The sequence below is a fragment of the Phoenix dactylifera genome, chromosome 7, assembly GCF_051530095.1.
Source record: "Phoenix dactylifera cultivar Ajwa chromosome 7, Ajwa_hap1_PhDact_Kaust_v1.1, whole genome shotgun sequence".
Taxonomy (NCBI): Eukaryota; Viridiplantae; Streptophyta; class Magnoliopsida; order Arecales; family Arecaceae; genus Phoenix; species Phoenix dactylifera.
Genome location: NC_143196.1, coordinates 5,281,279 through 5,300,205, shown reverse-complemented (window position 1 = coordinate 5,300,205; position 18,927 = coordinate 5,281,279). Strand labels below are relative to the sequence as shown.

Here is an 18,927-nt window from a genome sequence, read left to right as displayed (position 1 = left end):
ACTTTTTCAAAGTACATTACATTCAAAATTGAGTGGAGAAAGTTAAGCCGAGGGTTTGAAAAATGTAAAGCTAGATCGCCATGAAATAGTGATGGAAATATACAAAGGTATTAGTTAAATATAAAAAAAATTTACACTATTTTGGTGGTGAGAGAATAGTACACATAAAAAAATTGAATAAAAAGAGCGAGAGTTTTCACCAATATCTATAAAAAGTTCTAAACAAAATGATAAGGTTATTTTTTGTCTAATATCAAAAAAAATCTTGTCACATTATGTTAAATATCCAAACTAAAACTATACACTGATTTGCTTGCAAAAACAATGTTGAATATACCAACTATAAATGTACATATATGTACCTGCAAACAAAGTCATGGCTAGTATACTTTAAGATTGGAAATATTTCTAAACAGTTTGTTGGATTTGCGTTAGATGGGCTTATTTTGAAACGGTTACACAAGTCTGTAATTTTAAAACTAAATTATAGTTAAATGAAAAATAAAGATACATTTACTTATTTTAAATCTCGATTGGTTTGGGGTCGGATTTTGATTAACGTCGCTACAAATCCAAACCAACCGTAAAACCGCACCCAAATCTTTGTCACAAGCGAATTGGGCTGGCCTGGTTCGGATTGAGCCCAGACCAGGTTGAACCGTAGTGACCACTGATCCCTCCTTCCTCGGTGCACGTGTTCAACGGGCAAAATAAGAGAATTCCGAAATTTTGAACCGCTCTGGACCGCCCGCTCTCCTCCCCGAGGATTCAGCCATCTCATCAAAATTTCTTCTTTCGATTTGTTGAAAGCTTCCATCAAATTCAAATTTCCTCCGTTACCCTTCTTCCCCAAGAGCCAAAACCCTAGTCCCTCGACGCTCCGATCTCCGGCCTCCGCCATGAGCGCCGCCGTCCTTCCTACGAGCAGCGGTGGCGGGAGGGAGCTCTCCAATCCCCCCTCCGATGGCATTTCCAACCTTCGCTTCTCCAACCACAGCGACCACCTCCTGGTCTCCTCCTGGGACAAGGTAAACTCTCTTCCTCTCTCCTCTCTTCCCCTCCCTCCCCCACCAAAACCCTAATCGTATCTGACTAGGGTTTTGTTCTTAACTATCACTGGATCTGGATCCTTGTCCTTTGATCAGACTGTTCGGCTCTACGACGCGAGTGCTAATGTCCTCAAGGGGGAGTTCATGCACGGAGGCCCCGTTCTCGACTGCTGCTTCCATGATGATTTCTCTGGTTTCAGTGCCAGCGCTGATAACACGGTCCGGAGGTAAGGGGGGGGACTTTTAAGGCTTGAGTTCTGCTGTCGAGTTCTTCTGAAATTTTGAGCTATGCTGAACATTTGATGGGATTGAAAAATTGATCTATTGTGACCAAAAGCGCCTCTCTCTCATTTTATCATAAAAAAGACTTTGCTATTTTAGCTGTTTTAGTATAATACTGCATTTATGTCCTGTAGCCTGTAGGCCACGGAAGTTCTCAGCGTAATTAGAAGCTTGAATTCATACATATTAGCGCTTCCTTTTTCTTTCTTTGGTACCATCTTTAGCTTGTATATCTCAAGTTTAGAGTTTGCAAGTAGAATTGACAACAGCATTGCATATGCAACCCTGTGAATTCCAGATGGAAAAAGTTGGACTTTATGAGCTATATCTGTTATGGTTCATTGGTCTGTTCAAGTGGGAACTGGAATTAGGCTGCCCCTCCCCCTCCCACCCTGGCATGGATGGTAACACAAACAAAAATGCTTTTCTTATTAGAAGGGTTTGTTGTCGTTTAGTTTTGGCTAGGCTGGTTTTGCTGTAGGTTTCATGCTTTGTTATACATCACCCTTCTCGTTGGGGAAGTAGAGCCTTCACTAGTGGTACTTGCAGCACGCTATAGGTTGTCTAAGGATGATGATGGTACCGCTGATATTATCTGAAAAACTTTGGACCTGTGAAAACATCCATAGTTATTTAGACTGTCTTCTTCATGTGTCTGAGGAATTGCTAGAAAGAGATGATGTTAGATACTGTGTTCATATTTAGTTAGCCATATTCCCACATTTGGGATTGGCTGTACGAATCATTTTCCATTCAGGAAAATTTTTCTGAGGTTCCATTCATATTGTAAGCCTCATTCTCTACAATAAACTCTAAACCTAGGCTCAACCTTTCACCTCTTTAATCAGGTTTAGTGATAACAATGCCTCAATGCTTTGCATGTTCGCGATAAGAATGTTATCTTCATCTACTCTAGGTCTGCAACCTTTGAAAGATAAGGGTCACAAAGTGGAAACATTGTGCATATCAAACATAGGGATGGCGATGTACCACGTTGGATTGGGTAAAATTTTGAACGAGTAAAAAAAATCCTCAACCTGTACCAACCTGACAACCCGTTTATATTCAGGTAATCGGACTGGAAAGTAAAAAGCTAAACTCAAACCCATTTACTTTATATGGACCCATACCCAACCTGCCAACCTGATTAGTGCTTTCCTTGTTAATTACATATGTCAGTAAACTATAGCAAAGTATGGTTACAAAACAGATGTTTTAGAACTTGAATTCAAATAAAGTGAGAAAATGAGAAGAAAAAAATAAGGTGGAGGAGAAATGTGATAAATCTCAAACACTCCATCCTCTACTTCTATTGAATATATATATTTTTAAATTCTCTAATCACCAATCATGCTACAGTTCTAATTATCTGAATCAGTCCTTAACCAGGCTATAAACCATTGCATGGTTAGGGCCATCTTTGAGGAATCAATTTTAAAGGGTTATCTAGTCCATGGTGACACATTGGGTCTGAAGAGCCAAACCCCTACCCAACCATTTATAACCAGGTTGCTCCGTTAATTGATACCACCAAATTATTGCAAAACCCTTTCATGGGCCCATTTATTTTACATTGGTTTGGATGGGGAGGTAGGTCAGCGTCAAATTGCCACACCTTCAAATATTTTCAGTTTTAGAGGGAATGTTAGAACTCGTATGTAATTCTATTATCTAGTTGATTGTTTAGGTGTAGCACCTAGTGTAACACCTTTTCATCAACTACTTATTATGAGATACCCACAGTTACTTCTACCGCTATGCAAATTATAAGAATGAAAAATAAGTATACTACTAAAGATAGGGAAAATAAAGGTAGGTGCAAGTACCAAGGTTTTAAATCTTATGGGATTGGGGCATCTTAGTTCTTTCGCGGAACGTGATGTGTTGCCATCTTGCCCCGTCCTGATATATAGGATGAGGATGTCCCAGGATGTGCCAATCGGGATGCTGGGACAATCTTGTCCTAATACTTGGGATGATACTTTCCCAACATTCTACAAGACATCCCATTGGGATTTGAAACCATGGATGGAACCACCTTCTTCGGATATCATTTTTGGGAAACTAGTTTAACTTGCTTTACAATTTTCCTAGACATTGCTCTAGTACCCACTTCAAAAGATAGTGAAGTTGCTTAGGTGAGAACTGGTCTTGGACCTTCCAAGCCTAGGTGGTCACCTAGGGAGGAAGGCATTTAAAATGTTATAAGTATCTGTTTAGACCATAACAGAGCAGGGAGAAAAGAGAAGAATAAGAGTCCTAGAAGCAACAACCTCTAAGCTAGCTTTAGCAACGTTAAGCACAAGGCAACATAGGAAATAGAGGAAGGAGAAGAAGCAGGTTGTGGGTCATTAGCCACCAAGGAGCAAGTGGAAAAACAATAACATAAGCAGAAAAAAAAAGATGAAATAAGATAGGGAAAAGCAGGGGGAAAAATAGAGTCTCCTGTTGCCTCCAGTGCCCATATCCATTGCCTATTGGTGGAGCCCTACAAACCATTGCTTGGGTCTTTGCTTCTCTCCAGGTTGGGTGCTGCTGAGGCAGGAGACATAAAAAAAGAAGAGAAAAAAGGCAACAAGTAAGGAAGCAATTTAGATGGCCATGTACGGTGATCACAACACCTGCTTCTTTCTCTAGTTAGTCGATGTTTGTGAGTGGTTTACTTCAGCAGGGACGGATCATGCTTTCGAGGATCTACATGGCTTTCAACAAAGAAATAATGAGAAAGTTTTTTTTTTTTAGGGCCAGAAGCCCTTCATTTCATGTTGCTTTGTCTCCCTTTCCACTGGTAATCACTATAAAGAGAACCTACTGAAACCCATGGTAATCACTGTTGATAGAAGAAGGTAATTAATATTGATTCCAGATTGAGTCTATGGCACGATCAATTGTCAAAGACAACCAATACAGATTGATGTTTGATTGATGCCAAAGGAGGAATTAGGAAGGAAATAAAGTTTGGATAAGTGGATATGAAACAGATGTTTTTTAAAAGATATGAAACAGTTGCTTTTCAAAAGAAGGCATGGGGTCTATTTATCATGTTAATAACACCTTTCCCATGACCCCAACTAATCAAGAAGGTTTCTCAAGTTTGATTCTTTGCATGGTATGGAAGAACATGCAAGCATCTATAACTATTAATCCATATGCAGAATTTTGACATAAACTAAGAGGAGTATGGAGGTCTGTACCTACATAATTGTTCAAGATCTCAGTCAGCCAAACACCTAATTTTTTAACCACTGAATAGTTTTCCTTTAATCAAATTGATAATCTATATAGAGAAAAATGAATGCTGATTCTTTGAAAGAGAGCCTATGTGGTACCTATGCAATATACCTTGAATCAGTTGTTTCTAGCAAGATGAATATATACTAAGAATTGCCGACAATAGTTGAACTTTTTGTTTACCGCGAATCAAGCTCGAACATGGGGAATTGTAAATAACTTCATATTGTCAGCAACCTTACATAGTCAAGGTGTAGTTATTAGCAAGGGGGACAGGATGCTAGTAAGGCATTGATAACAAAGTAGAAGTTGCAGTTGAGTCAAGCCTAGAAGATGAAGTAGTTTGAGAAGGGGCAAGGTAGGAGAACATGGAGGGAGGTCACCAAGTAGGTAGTCGAGGTGTTCATGCCAATGTTGCCATCAATAGGAGGGTGAGGAAGGTTTGAAGAGGATGGGAAAAAGAAAAGGTGATGATAGGACCCGACTTAGACCCGAATGGCAAATGGCTTTCACTCTGTTTCTTTTTTTTTTTTCTTGTTTCTCATTGAAAGGCATGTGGGTCGAAAGCATGGCCTGCCTAGCTAGAGTAAACTTCTGGGTTCACAAGGTCCCTCGCAAGCTGGGTTTTTTATCCTTCTAAAATGGGACACTTGTTGCCTAACGAGACGAGGAAGCGGGTGTTGTGATTACCATATATTGCAGTCTAAACCGTTTCCAACGGCTAAAGGTTAAATGGGTTAGTTTTTTTTTTTTTTAGTTGGGCCTTGCCTAGGCGGTGGCCCTTTTGGGCTCCTAGGTAACTGATTCTAACAACACTTTTGCTTTCTAAGCTTCCTTACTTCTTTATTATTATTATTATTATTTTGTTATTATTTTTATTATTATTACTTAAAAGACATGGTCCCATCCTGCACCTAATACCTGCTTGCAATTCAAGTAATCAAGTGAAATATTGAAGGAAATCTTGAAGAACAGTGGCAAGATAATACTCTTTCCTTTTGGTAAATTTTATCTTCAAAATTCTTTTTACCCCTGGAAATGTGTTTTTCCACAGCCTTTTCATCTTTGATGTGCTGAAGGCATGCATGTAACCTCACAATAAAGGTATTCATGGAACATAGGTAGAATTATAAAGTCTTAAAATGGCACTTTGTTTTCAAATTGCATCTTAAATCTCAAGCAGCTGGAATGATACTTTGCGACCCACTTGAGATTTTTTCCCCTTTTAAGTGGTGCCTTGTGATCAATAGCTCATCCTTATATATTTTTTTGTTCTGTTGCAAACATTTTGCATCAATTATTAGTAGACAGAACTTTCTCGAACATAATTTTTCCAAAATTTTGCTGTAAGGCAATGATTGGTGCTTGGTTGCCTATCCATTTTACAACAAATGTTGAATATCTGTCGTATAACCTATATTTAAAATTTTAACCGTACCTTGTTGGAAAATCAATTAAGTCAAAGTTTTTACAATAACCATCCTATTTCAGGTTTGTCTTCGGTACTGGCAAGGAGGATATTTTGGGACGTCATGAAGCTCCTGTGCGTTGTGTTGAATACTCTTATGCAGCAGGTTGCCTGGCTATTTGTATACTCAAACTATATAGCTGCCAAATTTTTTGGTTTATTATGCTATTAAGTTTTACAGAGAAACCATGTCAACTGAAAGTTTTCATTATTATTGTTACTATTGTTGTTGTTGTTACTGATCATATGTTGAAATTTCAAACTTTATAAGGCAAGCATCAATGATTGCATATTGACATGAACCTTATAAGGGTTTCACTTTTAACATAGGGTACTTCAAGATAGGCAAACTAAATGATCTTATGCAACTTTTCACTCTTTTTGAACTGATGCAGTGTTGCCCCCTTTTTTATTCCTGTTCTTATAAAGCACATTCATGGATCAGTCAATTTGACAGGTTCATATGCATGCAATTGTATTCTCTGTTAAATTTATTCAAAATTTGTTTGTTGTTTTGTGTAATCAATCTATATAGATGACTTTGTGCACTGCACTATGAATCTCGAAAAAAATTTGTTATCAGAAAAAAAACCCATATATGCACATCCTATTTTACATTCTTAATATAATATTGAAAGACTTTAATCTGTGCATTATGACTCTTATGAGTCACTAAATAACCATCATAAGACCCATAGCTCTATACTTGGCAGTTGCAATGGTTTGGGTTGGGTTAGCCTTGTCTATCAAGATATATAGGCTTGACTTAGAGCTGAATGACCTGACTACTCATTGTTTTTCGAGACCATACAAGCCATACTCACTAGGTAGTAGTAGCTCATTCTACTGATCTGCTCTTGATCCATCGACCTGCATAACAAATTTTTGTAACCTCTTGAATCCTACATGATCTGATGCTTCTCTCCTGTCTCTGGTTATAGTAATTAGTTATCAATACTAACACAATAATCCCTACTTGATAAGGATCATCAACAACGTAGTGCTATCAACACCTAACCTGTTTAACTTGTGGTCATTGCTGCTTGACCCATACCTGACCTGCAAATAAAACATGCCTGCCCATGTTTGCTTCGTAGTGAGTTGGGTCCTAAATTGCTTCCCTTGTATGTGTAACTTTAGCACATTCATGGTACTATTAACATTTAACCTGTTTAACTTGTGGGTTATAAAAAAATGACAATCCATGTTTATAATTCCTTGTGTACAAATTTCTTGATTGGATTATTGAGAATAATTAAATGGAAATTTGTGGAACCAGGATAAACAAATGGAAACTCTTTGGGCTAGGAATGTAGGCTTAAGAAAGTTGATGGATCAAGGTTTCCTGTAAGGTTAATCATTTTTTATTTTTTATTTTATTTTATATAGGATCCACTTGTTTTCCTTATGGCATAACATCTAAGGATTTTAGAGATAAATTTGAGTTTGCCAATTTGATCTTTGGTGTGCCAGTTTGGTAAATCTGATCTAACCAGCTCTGTCTTGGTTGACACCAACATTTGACTACTCTGCTTGATGAATCAATCGTCAAAAAATAATATACAGCAACATCAGTAATTTTCATCTGCTTCTCCCATCAACTTTGCAACTTCAAACAGCCTTTGAAACCTGTATGTGGGATTCATGAATTTCTAAGTGGAAAATAATCAGATTCAGGACACAAGTGGAGGAGGTTACATTTTAAGAAAAGATTTATTATCTTGTTCCATCTAAATTGGATTTTTTATCTACAGAATGTATTATTAGAAATTGAGCTCAGTAAAAAGGAGATGAAGGTTTTTTTTTTTTTTGTCTAAAAATAAGAAACTCTAATCTCAAAGGAAGTCTCTTGTGTTGTCTGATATAATTTAATTACATTATTGTTAATTGACCTCAAGTCTATGGCCTTAAACTTGATTTATGTCTGAACCTTTCGCCCTCCGTAATTTCAAATCAGATAATCAACTAAAATAAATATATCCCACTGTGTGTGAATTCACTCTCCATGTGCTTCAACTATAAAAACACCCATTATAAGTTATTGATGTGATTATAGTACAACTACGAAAAGTTATTATAATCAATGAGAAAGGTTTTTACAGGTGCATCTTGTTTACTTATGTTTCTACCTCATCCCCTAAAGCTAGCAATTGGGTTATATGTGTTATGTTGTCAAGGAATAACCCACCAACCCAGCAAGCCAATGTTCTTCACTTCGTTAATTCAAATCACTAGAAATTCTCATCAATGTTAGCATCATGCATGAGGCTATATATGCATAAATATAAGAGGATTGTATGCATTTCCATGTAAAGTATCTCGGAATATGGCAACTGGGTGGGTTCCTAAGTTCGATGTGCATAAAAGCATACAACAAGCCACATATTCTGAAGTATACCTTGAGAGTGATTTTGAAAGATGAAGATACATATATCCGATTTTTCAGAATTACTATCATGGCATATAACCTTTACCTTTCCAGATGAGATGTTTGGACCATCAATGAATAACCCTTCTTGATCAAATGATGTGGATATCCTTTTTGTTTGCTCAGTCTTTCATAAATTGTAGTTACCATGACATTTGGGTACTCCACCATGTATCCGGTTGCTGTCACCTATTTTAGTTCTTGACCTGACTTATTTTAAGCTTCGAACCACTTTATATTAATATCGCTCTTTATGGTCTGTCCAAAAATTATTAAATATTTAATCCTCAACCTGGGAAACAAGTTGGCTAGAAAAGCTACCTTAAAAGACACTTTTCTCAAGTGGAAAGTTAATTGGTTGAGCAAACATCTAATTCCATGTTAACTAAAAATATCAAGAACTATTGATGTCAGTGTTGATAATTCATTTTCCCCTGAGTGATGCACAACTTGGGGATTGAGAGAAAATTTTATAGATAACAATAAGGCCTGAAATTTTGTATTGTGTTAGGCATTAAAGATTGTTCTGGAAAACAAGTTGAGTGTGGCAGAAATGTAAATGTAAAAAAATTTTGGTATACGGATAGATTGAGAATATGAATTCTATTACAGCATTTTTAGGTGCTGCACAATGAAAATATGAGGGGGCTCTAGTAAGGAGAGAGAATTGTTGAAGGATGCGGGACAAGGAGGGGAAGATTTAAAGTAATATGTACGAGGTTGTGAACAAAGATATGGGGGACATTGAATGGCATCAAAGATGGCCCTAAATAGAATGTGGATCCATAAAGCTGACCTAAATAGCTAGGATAAGGTGAGATGGTTGTGGTTATGGTTGTGATTTGTAGTGTTTCTTTCCCACTCACCTATTGGATCAATAAAAGATATCCAAGGGTTCTCTGGCATTTGGTGGCTACGGTGCTTATGCTTTATGCTGATTGATTAATCAATTTTAGGTTCTTGTTCGTAAAGAATTACACAATGTTGCATGCATCACTTTCTGTTCCTGTCTATTTGGTCAGTATAGCTAATGGAACTCAGTAATTTCTAATATGGAATTTATCATTGTCGTGTGTTAAAAGCTATATATTATGCATTTGTCTACTATTTTTGAACAAATTAAATGCCATTACTATTTTTAATGTCACTTGCCAATACGTAAAACAACACCAAAAACAAGAGATCTATTTTTTGAGATTTTTGTCTGACTCTGTGATAAGTATAGGCAGTTATATCAGAATCAGTTCACTGGCCGCTGTGTTAACATGGTATTGCAGTTGAGCTCACATTATAACCTACTCATAAAACTAATGAAGATAGCTCTTGAAAGCAGGATGAATCTATGGTAACCTCATTGGCCTTTATATCAGGCATCTTGGTCATCTTTGAGCATTCTACAGTCTTCTCTGGATATCCTACTTCTAGATCACTCTATAGATTTGACTACCATTTGAAGCTGAGGTTGGGATGTTGCAAGGACTTCCTCTTTCAGTCATCATTTTGGGCCACATTGCTTGTAGCTCGAAACTTCTAGTTAGGGTGCTGCACATGCTATAGCATCTCTCTAAGAACCCATTCCTGCACTTGCTAAAAGTTTCCTATTCTAAATGCTCGATCTGGTTTCCCACACCTGCACCTGAATCTGCTTTTATACCCGGTTCTGCTCTGCGTAAGTAAAGTCATGCCATTGATTCTATATATATAATTTGGGTTACTTTGGAAGAGGAATAAATCAACCCAAAATAAATGAGCTAAGTTACTCCTGCTCTTCTTTACTACGGAATAGATTACTATACCCTAGATGGAGTAATTTATTCCTGGGTTAAGTGGGTAAAAGGGGTTTGTGAGGCAAACAGTTGTTTACCAAATTTTTTAGAAATGTCTGTTTTCCCTTCAAAAAGAAAAGTTTGATCCAAATGCTCCAATGAGTGTTTGGCTGAAAAAGAATGGAATAACTGGGTTAAATGACTTCTACTTCCTTTTATTCTTCTTCCAAATGCGGCCTTAATGCCATTGAGATTCATATAGCATTAGATGTTGTAACTAGATTTGTCTTTGATCTGTCTTAGAAAATAATTTGCTTTACTGATTGAATTCCATGATAGCACTAGGTGATGCATTCTATCTGATGTATGTATTCTTTGCTATCCCATCATATTATTTATGCATTATCATGGTATATTGCACTTTGATCTTGTAAGTATGATGTCGAACAATAAGTTGTCATATGCAACATTTATGATGTGTACTGACTCGTCAATATGATGTCAAACAATAAGTTGTCATATGCAACATTTATGATGTGTGCTGATTTGTCTATTTATATCATGTCAGGACAAGTAATCACAGGTAGTTGGGACAAAACACTGAAGTGCTGGGATCCTAGAGGTGCAAGTGGGCCAGATCGTACTCTCGTCGGGACGTATCCACAACCTGAACGTGTATATTCACTTTCTCTCGTTGGCCACCGCTTAGTTGTTGCAACTGCAGGAAGGCATGTGAATGTCTATGATTTGCGCAATATGTCTCAACCGGAGCAACGGAGGGAGTCTTCGTTGAAATATCAAACTAGATGTGTCCGTTGTTATCCCAATGGCACAGGTGAACATTTATAAGAACTTGAAGCAGTTGATATAGTTTTAAAATTTCCACATGGATATTTGTGCATGTCATTCATGAATGGATGCATTTACTTACTAGTGAGATAGTTGATTCATAAAAAGTCCTTGGAATTTTTTTTTTGTTGCTATTTTAACTTCTTTTTTATTAATATAGATGGGCTTTATATTGTTTTCTTAATGTGTTCTTGTTAAATACATAGCTTAGCATTGTGCATAATTTCTGTCATATGCAAGAGGTGGTAGTTTTCTCTAGATAGATCGGAGGTGGATTTGGTAAGTAAAGGTCGTCTAATCTTTTTTCAATGGTTTAAGAAGGGAAAACTCTATTTTAACATTGGTAAAAGTCATGGAAAAGCTCGCAATAACATCAGATTAGCCCCTATCCACCACCACAGATAACAAACAACTATGAACCTGAAATTAAATTTAAATCATTAACATTTCTTTCGTGTTGATATATCTGGGAAAACATAAATAATGTATAATTTCTCCAAGGATGTGGACCTCAATTTGTGTGCATTTAATCTGGTAAAAACAAGTACATTCACTATTATTGTTGGGGGATGAGTGGAATTGATAGCTTGAATGTTTTGAACCAAAACCAGTTTGTCCTAAATAGTTAAGCCTGGATGTAGTTGCATGCTTAAGTTTATGAAGCAAGAGAGTCGGGTGAAAAGGACACAACCACATTTCTTGATATACCAGATAATGAAGATATAGGCGCTCCACACATAACTGAGTCCTGCACATCTGCAGCTAAATCTTAGTCATTTGTTTCACACACAATTTACATAGAAGAGGATACTGCATTAAGGGAATTTAATTAAAAAGCTGGTTTACAAAATAAAAAGGTAAAGGAAATCTAATGCAATATTTAATAATGTGGTCTAGGCAGCTGAATATGGGCTAGCGTATGCGGATGCAGCCTGGTGACTGCACTGCATCTGCATTAGCATTCTGTTGCATAGTGAGCCACCTAGGACCTAATATCTCACATATGCAGCCCGGGCACATACGGTTTGTGATGAAAGTGTCCGGTAAATCATTTCTTGAAGAAGATTTGACTTTTGACTGCCTTTACGAATTTTGGTCGTTTAAATACTATGTATCTTGTTTAATATGTAGACACTTTAAGCTAATAAGTCACGAATCCTTGCTGCTTATTTTCTTTTTATTCATCATTTGATTATTTGCAGATTTCTCTGTTGTATTTGTGGACCTGAAATTTGAGCATACCTCATAAAGAACCTACTCCACCACCTCTTGCTCCTCACTATAATTTTATTTTAACATGTCATATTGATTTGAGCATACCATATGAAGAAATTTCTTTTTCTTTTTTTTTAAATGCTAAGTTGTCATATTATTGTAAGATATGCTCTCAAATAAGTGTAACGATGTATACTTAATATTTTTTCTAGTTTTTTGAATTTTTTTTTTGTACTTTGTTTACTTCTATATACTTTTCATATTTTATTTACTTCTAGGGATTTCAAAAATAACAATCACATAGGTCTCCTATATTTGCAGCTACTTACTGCATGTGCATTGTGTGGTACCTCAACCAACAGCTACCACCATTGCTTTTTAAGGCCTTGGTTTAATGGACAAGAAAACAAAGTAAGTGATAAGAAATTGGTTAGTGGAATTGGTGTAAGATGTGAAAGCATCCAGGGAACTCATTTCTTGTGCAGCATATTGGGTCTTGAGAAAGCTGCTTCTGTAAGAAGGTCAATTTGATTTCCTCAAATGGGAAAATTTTGAAACATCTACATACTTAGAATATAAGCAAAAGAATTTCATTAACAAAATAAAAAAAGAAACCTCCAGCAACCAATTTCTGAATGATTAGCCTGTAGTCACGTGTTTCTCATGCATTTCCCTTTTGTTTTACTTCTACAAATCCGGTGTTCTTTCTTTCTTTTTTATTTTTTTCACTTGAGAGGGATGCTTATTCCCCACCTCTTTTTTGTGTATTATTCTTGCACCTTATTTGGAAACTATATGCAAGAGTGCATTGCTAGGCAGCATGGAGTGGACTATCAAGTTTATAAATTTGAAATGAAGAGGTTAAGGATGTACGATGGGCAATGGGAGTGACTTAAAGGTCATGTGGCATCTTGTACCTGAGTCAGATCCATTGCTGCATCAACATATCTGAGCAGACTAACATGACAATATTGATGGTAGTAGCAGATTTATAGAGGAGTTTTGAGAAGACCGCAGCTAAATGGTGAGTGTTGAGCTTAAGAATGCCTTGGTGGAAGGACGTGTGACATAATTAGGAGCATCGACTTAGCTAAAATAGTTGGCAAGGTTGGATTCGATAGGATAAAATGTTGACAAAGGCATCGGTCTATATATTCAGAATTGCACTTTTGTGGTTACTATAGTTGTGAGAATAGCACTCAAGACAGATAATGGATAAACATCTACAAGCCTATTTCTGGATACAAAGTGGGCAAGTCTGAAATTCAAAATCAATATCTACGAAGTATGAAAAATATGCCATTTAAGATGCTATTGGTATTATTAAAGAACATTTTATGCTTCTGCAGCAGTTTAGTCACCAAAGGTAACTGTGAAGCAAGGACCTGAAGCATAAGGAGTCAAGCATATTTGCTTTAAAACAGCTTCAAACTCATCTAATGTAGAAAATCTATTACTTTATTAGTTTAGTTGTTTCACCATTAATCTGACATGCCGGGATATGGCTTGTTGCAAAGCTGCAAAAGTCTTCTGCTTGGTGCCCAATGGGAAATCACGCTTCACAAGTTTGTAACTGTGTTCCTAAGGCTGACAATTTGGCAGCTAGGAAAGTTTATCTTTGCAGTACAGTGTATAATTTTGCCAGTTGCCTTTGGCTATGATTTTCAGCTTTGTGGTTAATGATGATCAGATCATGTGACGATGAGCGATCATGACAATTAAGAGTAGTAGTATTATAAATGGAGGGTTGTCAGGAGGGAACATCTTGGGGTCTAATTTCTACAGTTTACATTCCTTACTTTCACCTTTTCTTTAATGTGACAATTCAACTGAGCTTTAGTATTAAAGTGGTATCAGAATGTACATTTTTTGACTTGCCGCTTCAGACTTCTTTTGATGCTATGCTTGCGAACTAGTTCTGCAAGCATGATGGAAGAGATTGTGTATCGGCACTCTTTTGAACTTCATATGATATTTAACATTCAAATTTCTAAAACTGGCTGCCATGCCAAATACTTTTCTAGTTAGTATCCAAATACTTCTCAACTAGTTAGTATCTTATATTAAATTTCATGCATCACTTGCTTTCGTTCTTTTACATTCCATATATTGGTAATAATGCAGTCACCCTATTTGCTGTACTTGATGTTTTTAACCTGGATTGCTCTTTGATTCAGGTTTTGCCCTAAGTTCTGTGGAAGGTCGGGTTGCTATGGAGTTCTTTGATTTATCTGAGGCTGGCCAATCTAAGAAGTATGTTCTTTTGCTTAAATTTCATTATATGAATACTAGAAATAGGAACACATCTGCTTCAGAAGATATATGCTGCTTTTACTTCAACATATTTGAGATCATATTCTGTAGATCCTTGAATCGTACAGACGGTACTACGTTATGGTAGAGACTGATTTGTTCAATGATGTGATTAATTCTGATTTCACTTAAAGCTGCTCTCTGCTAAGTGCTAGTTCTCTATCAGGACATAAATGTGCATGTCTGAAAATGTATCTGTGCAGAGATAGAGAAGCAAATGTTGAATGTATTCAACCTCTAAGTTGTTATTCCGAGTGGACTTAGGTGATTAGCTGTCTGATGGGAAAAACTTACATTTCATTATATAGCACTTTTTATGTTTAGAATTCCTACTTTGCATGAAGAATCCTGTTTGTTTAGTACTTTACTGTTGGGACAGTTGAGATAGCACTGTTATTTGCAGCGACTTCCTCTTCATTAGTCTGTTTGCAGAAAAAGCAGTCCGTTGCTTCAATGAGGAATCAATAGAATGAAACTAACCTCTCTATTTCCTACAAGTACTACTAAATTTCCAAAGCATTTGTTTCTTGCAACATTCCACTTCCTTTTGTTTGCTTGGTGTTTATGACAATTTCGGTGTTTCTATACGTTTCCTGATCTTCGATTCCCTCAACTGAATAATGTTTCATCCAGGTATGCATTCAAGTGCCACCGAAAATCAGAGGCTGGGAAGGACACTGTTTATCCAGTCAATGCAATAGCATTCCATCCCATGTAAAATCTCTCTCTCTCTCTCACACACACACTCTCTCTCTCTCTCTCTCTCTCTCTCTCTCTCTCTCTCTCTCTCTCTGTGTCACACCCACACACTTGGACGCATCCTTTAATTCCTTTCTTTTGCCCTTAAATTTGGCTGTTGTAGTTATGGAACATTTGCCACTGGAGGCTGTGATGGATATGTAAATGTGTGGGATGGTAACAACAAGAAGAGATTATACCAGGTAATAGTTTCATACAGTGGCAACACCTGTACATCACCATTGAGAAGCTCTGCATAACATTTCTTTTCTTGTTCTGTTCTTTTACAGTATTCAAAATACCCAACCAGTATTGCAGCGTTATCCTTCAGTAGAGATGGACGTCTGCTGGCTGTGGCATCCAGCTACACATTCGAAGAGGGGGATACACCGTGAGTGAATCAAATTATTTTGCTAACCTCATAAAATTCGTTCCTATTAAAATAATGCCACCGTTATGGTGCAATCACTAATTTATTTATCATCTTGCAGTCATGAACCCGATGCCATTTTCGTGCGGAATGTGAATGAGGTCGAAGTCAAGCCAAAGCCCAAGGCATTGCCTGCACCTCCTCCATAAGTTGTTTTTCATCGCAAGAAACAAGGTAGTTAAAATTTGTAGAATGCTTATTGGAGAATACTTAAAAATTCTATTTCTTGTTATTACGTGTGTATTCTGACAGCTTTTGTTCTGGAGAAAAAAAAAGAGAGAACTCCAGTGGACAACTAAGTCGGGAATTAATGGCTGTTATTTTCGTTAAAACAAAATTAAGGGTGAGTTGCGTACACTGTTAGAATAGGATAACTTAATGAAAATGTCTTCATCTGATCTCCAACTGGCTCTTTTACTTCAACTGTTGTAGGTGTTCATTATTTTATTTTAGAAACAATCAAGGAAATGAATAAGAAATTTATTGGATTTTGTGCCACATATATTACAAGTCAATATTTGATATATAATTTTCTACCTATGAAGGAGAAGATATAGAAAGAACATGCAGCAGAAGTTACAGAGTCTGACCTATGCCCCCATTCACAAGTCAATAAGGCAAAAGAACTAACTATATAATCAATCTGCTATGTTGCCACCCTTTCTCTGCCATTGGAGGACCAACGGTTACAGTGAGAAAGCAGGGGAAAAAGCAAAAGCCGAGTAGTTTATCTTGCTATGATTTTTGACCGTTGACAAGCTTGTACCAGTTATCCCTCTACCCTGCAAGGCTCAACTCTTAGCCAATTAGTTAACAGCGGCACCAGGTCTGATTTGTGTTTTTCTCAGCAAGAGTTGAAATTAACCCAGACCCTCGCCTACTATTATAGTTTATTAGTTAAGAACATGATGTATTACTGGTATGAGTCATCCTTCGTAATAAATAAAAATAAAAAAACTTGATGTCACCCGATAACGAGTCAAGGTACCCGTCTAACCACGCCATCAACCATTTATACATGAAGTGTATTAAAAAATCAAGTGAATTAAGTTAATCGGAAAAAAAGAAAATATGCAGTATATATATATATATATATATATATATATATATATATATATATATATATATATATATATAATTGTTTGAAATAGTAAAATTTTTGAACTATCTGAAAAAAATGTCTTTATTATTTTTTTCAAATTTTATCATAGGGAAAAAAAATTGATCATCGAACCATCACAACCTGCTTTAGATAACTCCATTTACTGTACCTATATTAACACAAGTATGTTATTTAAGTATAGCGAATGATCATCTGATCAAATTAAAGCTACCACTCGTCTCTCACTCGCGGGTGGCCAAGAAGTTCTCACTAGAAGCTGCGGTCGGGTGTTCAAGTGTTTATAGCGTAGGAGGTTGGGTTTAGACGGGAAAAAAGAAAAAGCCTCTCAATAGCTCACATAATCTAATTGGATTTTGTAGAACCTCCACTTGCTATTTCTTCTGTTATAGCATAAAATCTCCTCAAACTTCCATTTGTAAGTCCCATATCATCCTATCAAACACTTGAGCCGACTGCCCAGAAGCTGCACTCTTCTTTTAAGAGTCTCTACCCTCTCCAATCTGTGTTATGAAATGAGAGGCTCTAGTTGACTAGTTCAATATCATCCCACTGCTCATTGATTGATGATAGGTGATTAAATAAGGCAAATACAAGTGGTGGATCCGCTTGGCAGTTGCATTATGCTTGGTGCATGAGTAATTAGGCAAGACATTTAGTTTTTTTTTTTGGTTAACGACAGTTCAATGTATGATTCATAAATTCTACTTATCCTTAATTCTTATATCTCACATAATGCATTGTTTTGATTGTAAACTTGTAATTATTCAACTAGATGGTCCCTCGTTGAGCGGAAGAAGTAACAAACTCATTGTTAGTTCAAAACTATGCTATAGGAGATGGAGATATTGGTAGCTTCAGCTAACACAGTGCTGGGTTGCCGGCACGCGGTGTTCAAACTTTTTGCAGGTTATAAAACTGTTTCAACTCGGATGCAGGATAGAAGTGACCTTCCAATTACTTATAGCTTAGATACGATGAGTCTCTCATAATCACCATCATTTGCACGTCCCTTATGTTTCAGACATGATGCATGTAACAACCCAAGACCTCATCCAAAATGGCTAGCCGGAAGTTACTATTTGGATTCGTTGATCCTGTATAAATACCCAAGATCTACCCAGCGAATAACTGATGTGGGACTAAACACACGCCTGCACGTGGTCCTCACATACTCCCTCCGTTCAAGCCCTGACGTCCTTGTCAGACTAAGGGTTCATATCTATTCAAATCTAATCACAAACACCACAATTGGCCCGTGGGCAGCCCCAATAGATCTGTGCTGCAGTGTCCCCTAGTCCACATAGATTATAGGCCCGGTCCGCTCTGATACCATTTGTAACAACCCAAGACCTCACCCAAAATGGCTAGCCGGAAGTTACTATTTGGGTTCCTTGATCCTGTATAAATACCCAAGATCTACCCAGCGAATAACCGATGTGGGACTAAACATACGCCCGCACGGGTCCTCACAATGCATACTTAATGCGAATATGCATTGAACTAGGGCATGTATATTTTGCGGGCTAAGCAAGAGGTTATAGTCCCACGTCGTCTCATAAGAGGATGTTGTATCGATTTATAAGCTTGGGCTGGTCCTCCACCAATAGCTTAGGCTTTTTGGACTACTAAGACCACGATAGGTTGTATCAGAGCTAAATCAATGTCCCCTCCTCTCTCAAGGAGTCAAAGCCAATTCTTGGCCAGGACATTATGAGATCGAGTGGGAAAAATCGGTTGTGGTTGAACCACCCACTTCAGGCCTATTTGGATGATGGGCCGAAAATCCTATGTGATTCATAGATTGGATCAATATAACCAGCAAAATCATAAGATAACCGACTGAACTAGACCTATATGTATAAATACCCAGAAGTAGCTTTGGAGTGGGTCGGCCCGAATTCTATAAGGCTAAAATAAAGACCTCAGCACCAAATATAAATGGTCATATGTGGTCCATTCCAATGCTAGTTCTGATTGTACTGGTTCAATCCATAAATTTTATAAGATTTTCAGTTCGATTATCCAAATAGGCCAT

General features: G+C 37.1%; 1 protein-coding gene across 1 annotated transcript; it reads left to right on the top strand.

Moving 5' to 3' along the window:
* The first annotated feature begins 699 nt into the window (after nucleotides 1–699).
* LOC103705293 (mitotic checkpoint protein BUB3.1) lies at nucleotides 700–16,174 on the top strand. The gene is made up of 9 exons (XM_008788951.6): nucleotides 700–1,028; nucleotides 1,146–1,276; nucleotides 6,054–6,136; nucleotides 10,793–11,059; nucleotides 14,466–14,541; nucleotides 15,235–15,315; nucleotides 15,464–15,542; nucleotides 15,630–15,730; nucleotides 15,831–16,174. The coding sequence occupies exons 1-9, from the start codon at nucleotides 900–902 to the stop codon at nucleotides 15,916–15,918; spliced, it is 1,035 nt and encodes a 344-aa protein (XP_008787173.1). The 5' UTR covers nucleotides 700–899; the 3' UTR covers nucleotides 15,919–16,174.
* The last annotated feature ends 2,753 nt before the right edge of the window (nucleotides 16,175–18,927 follow it).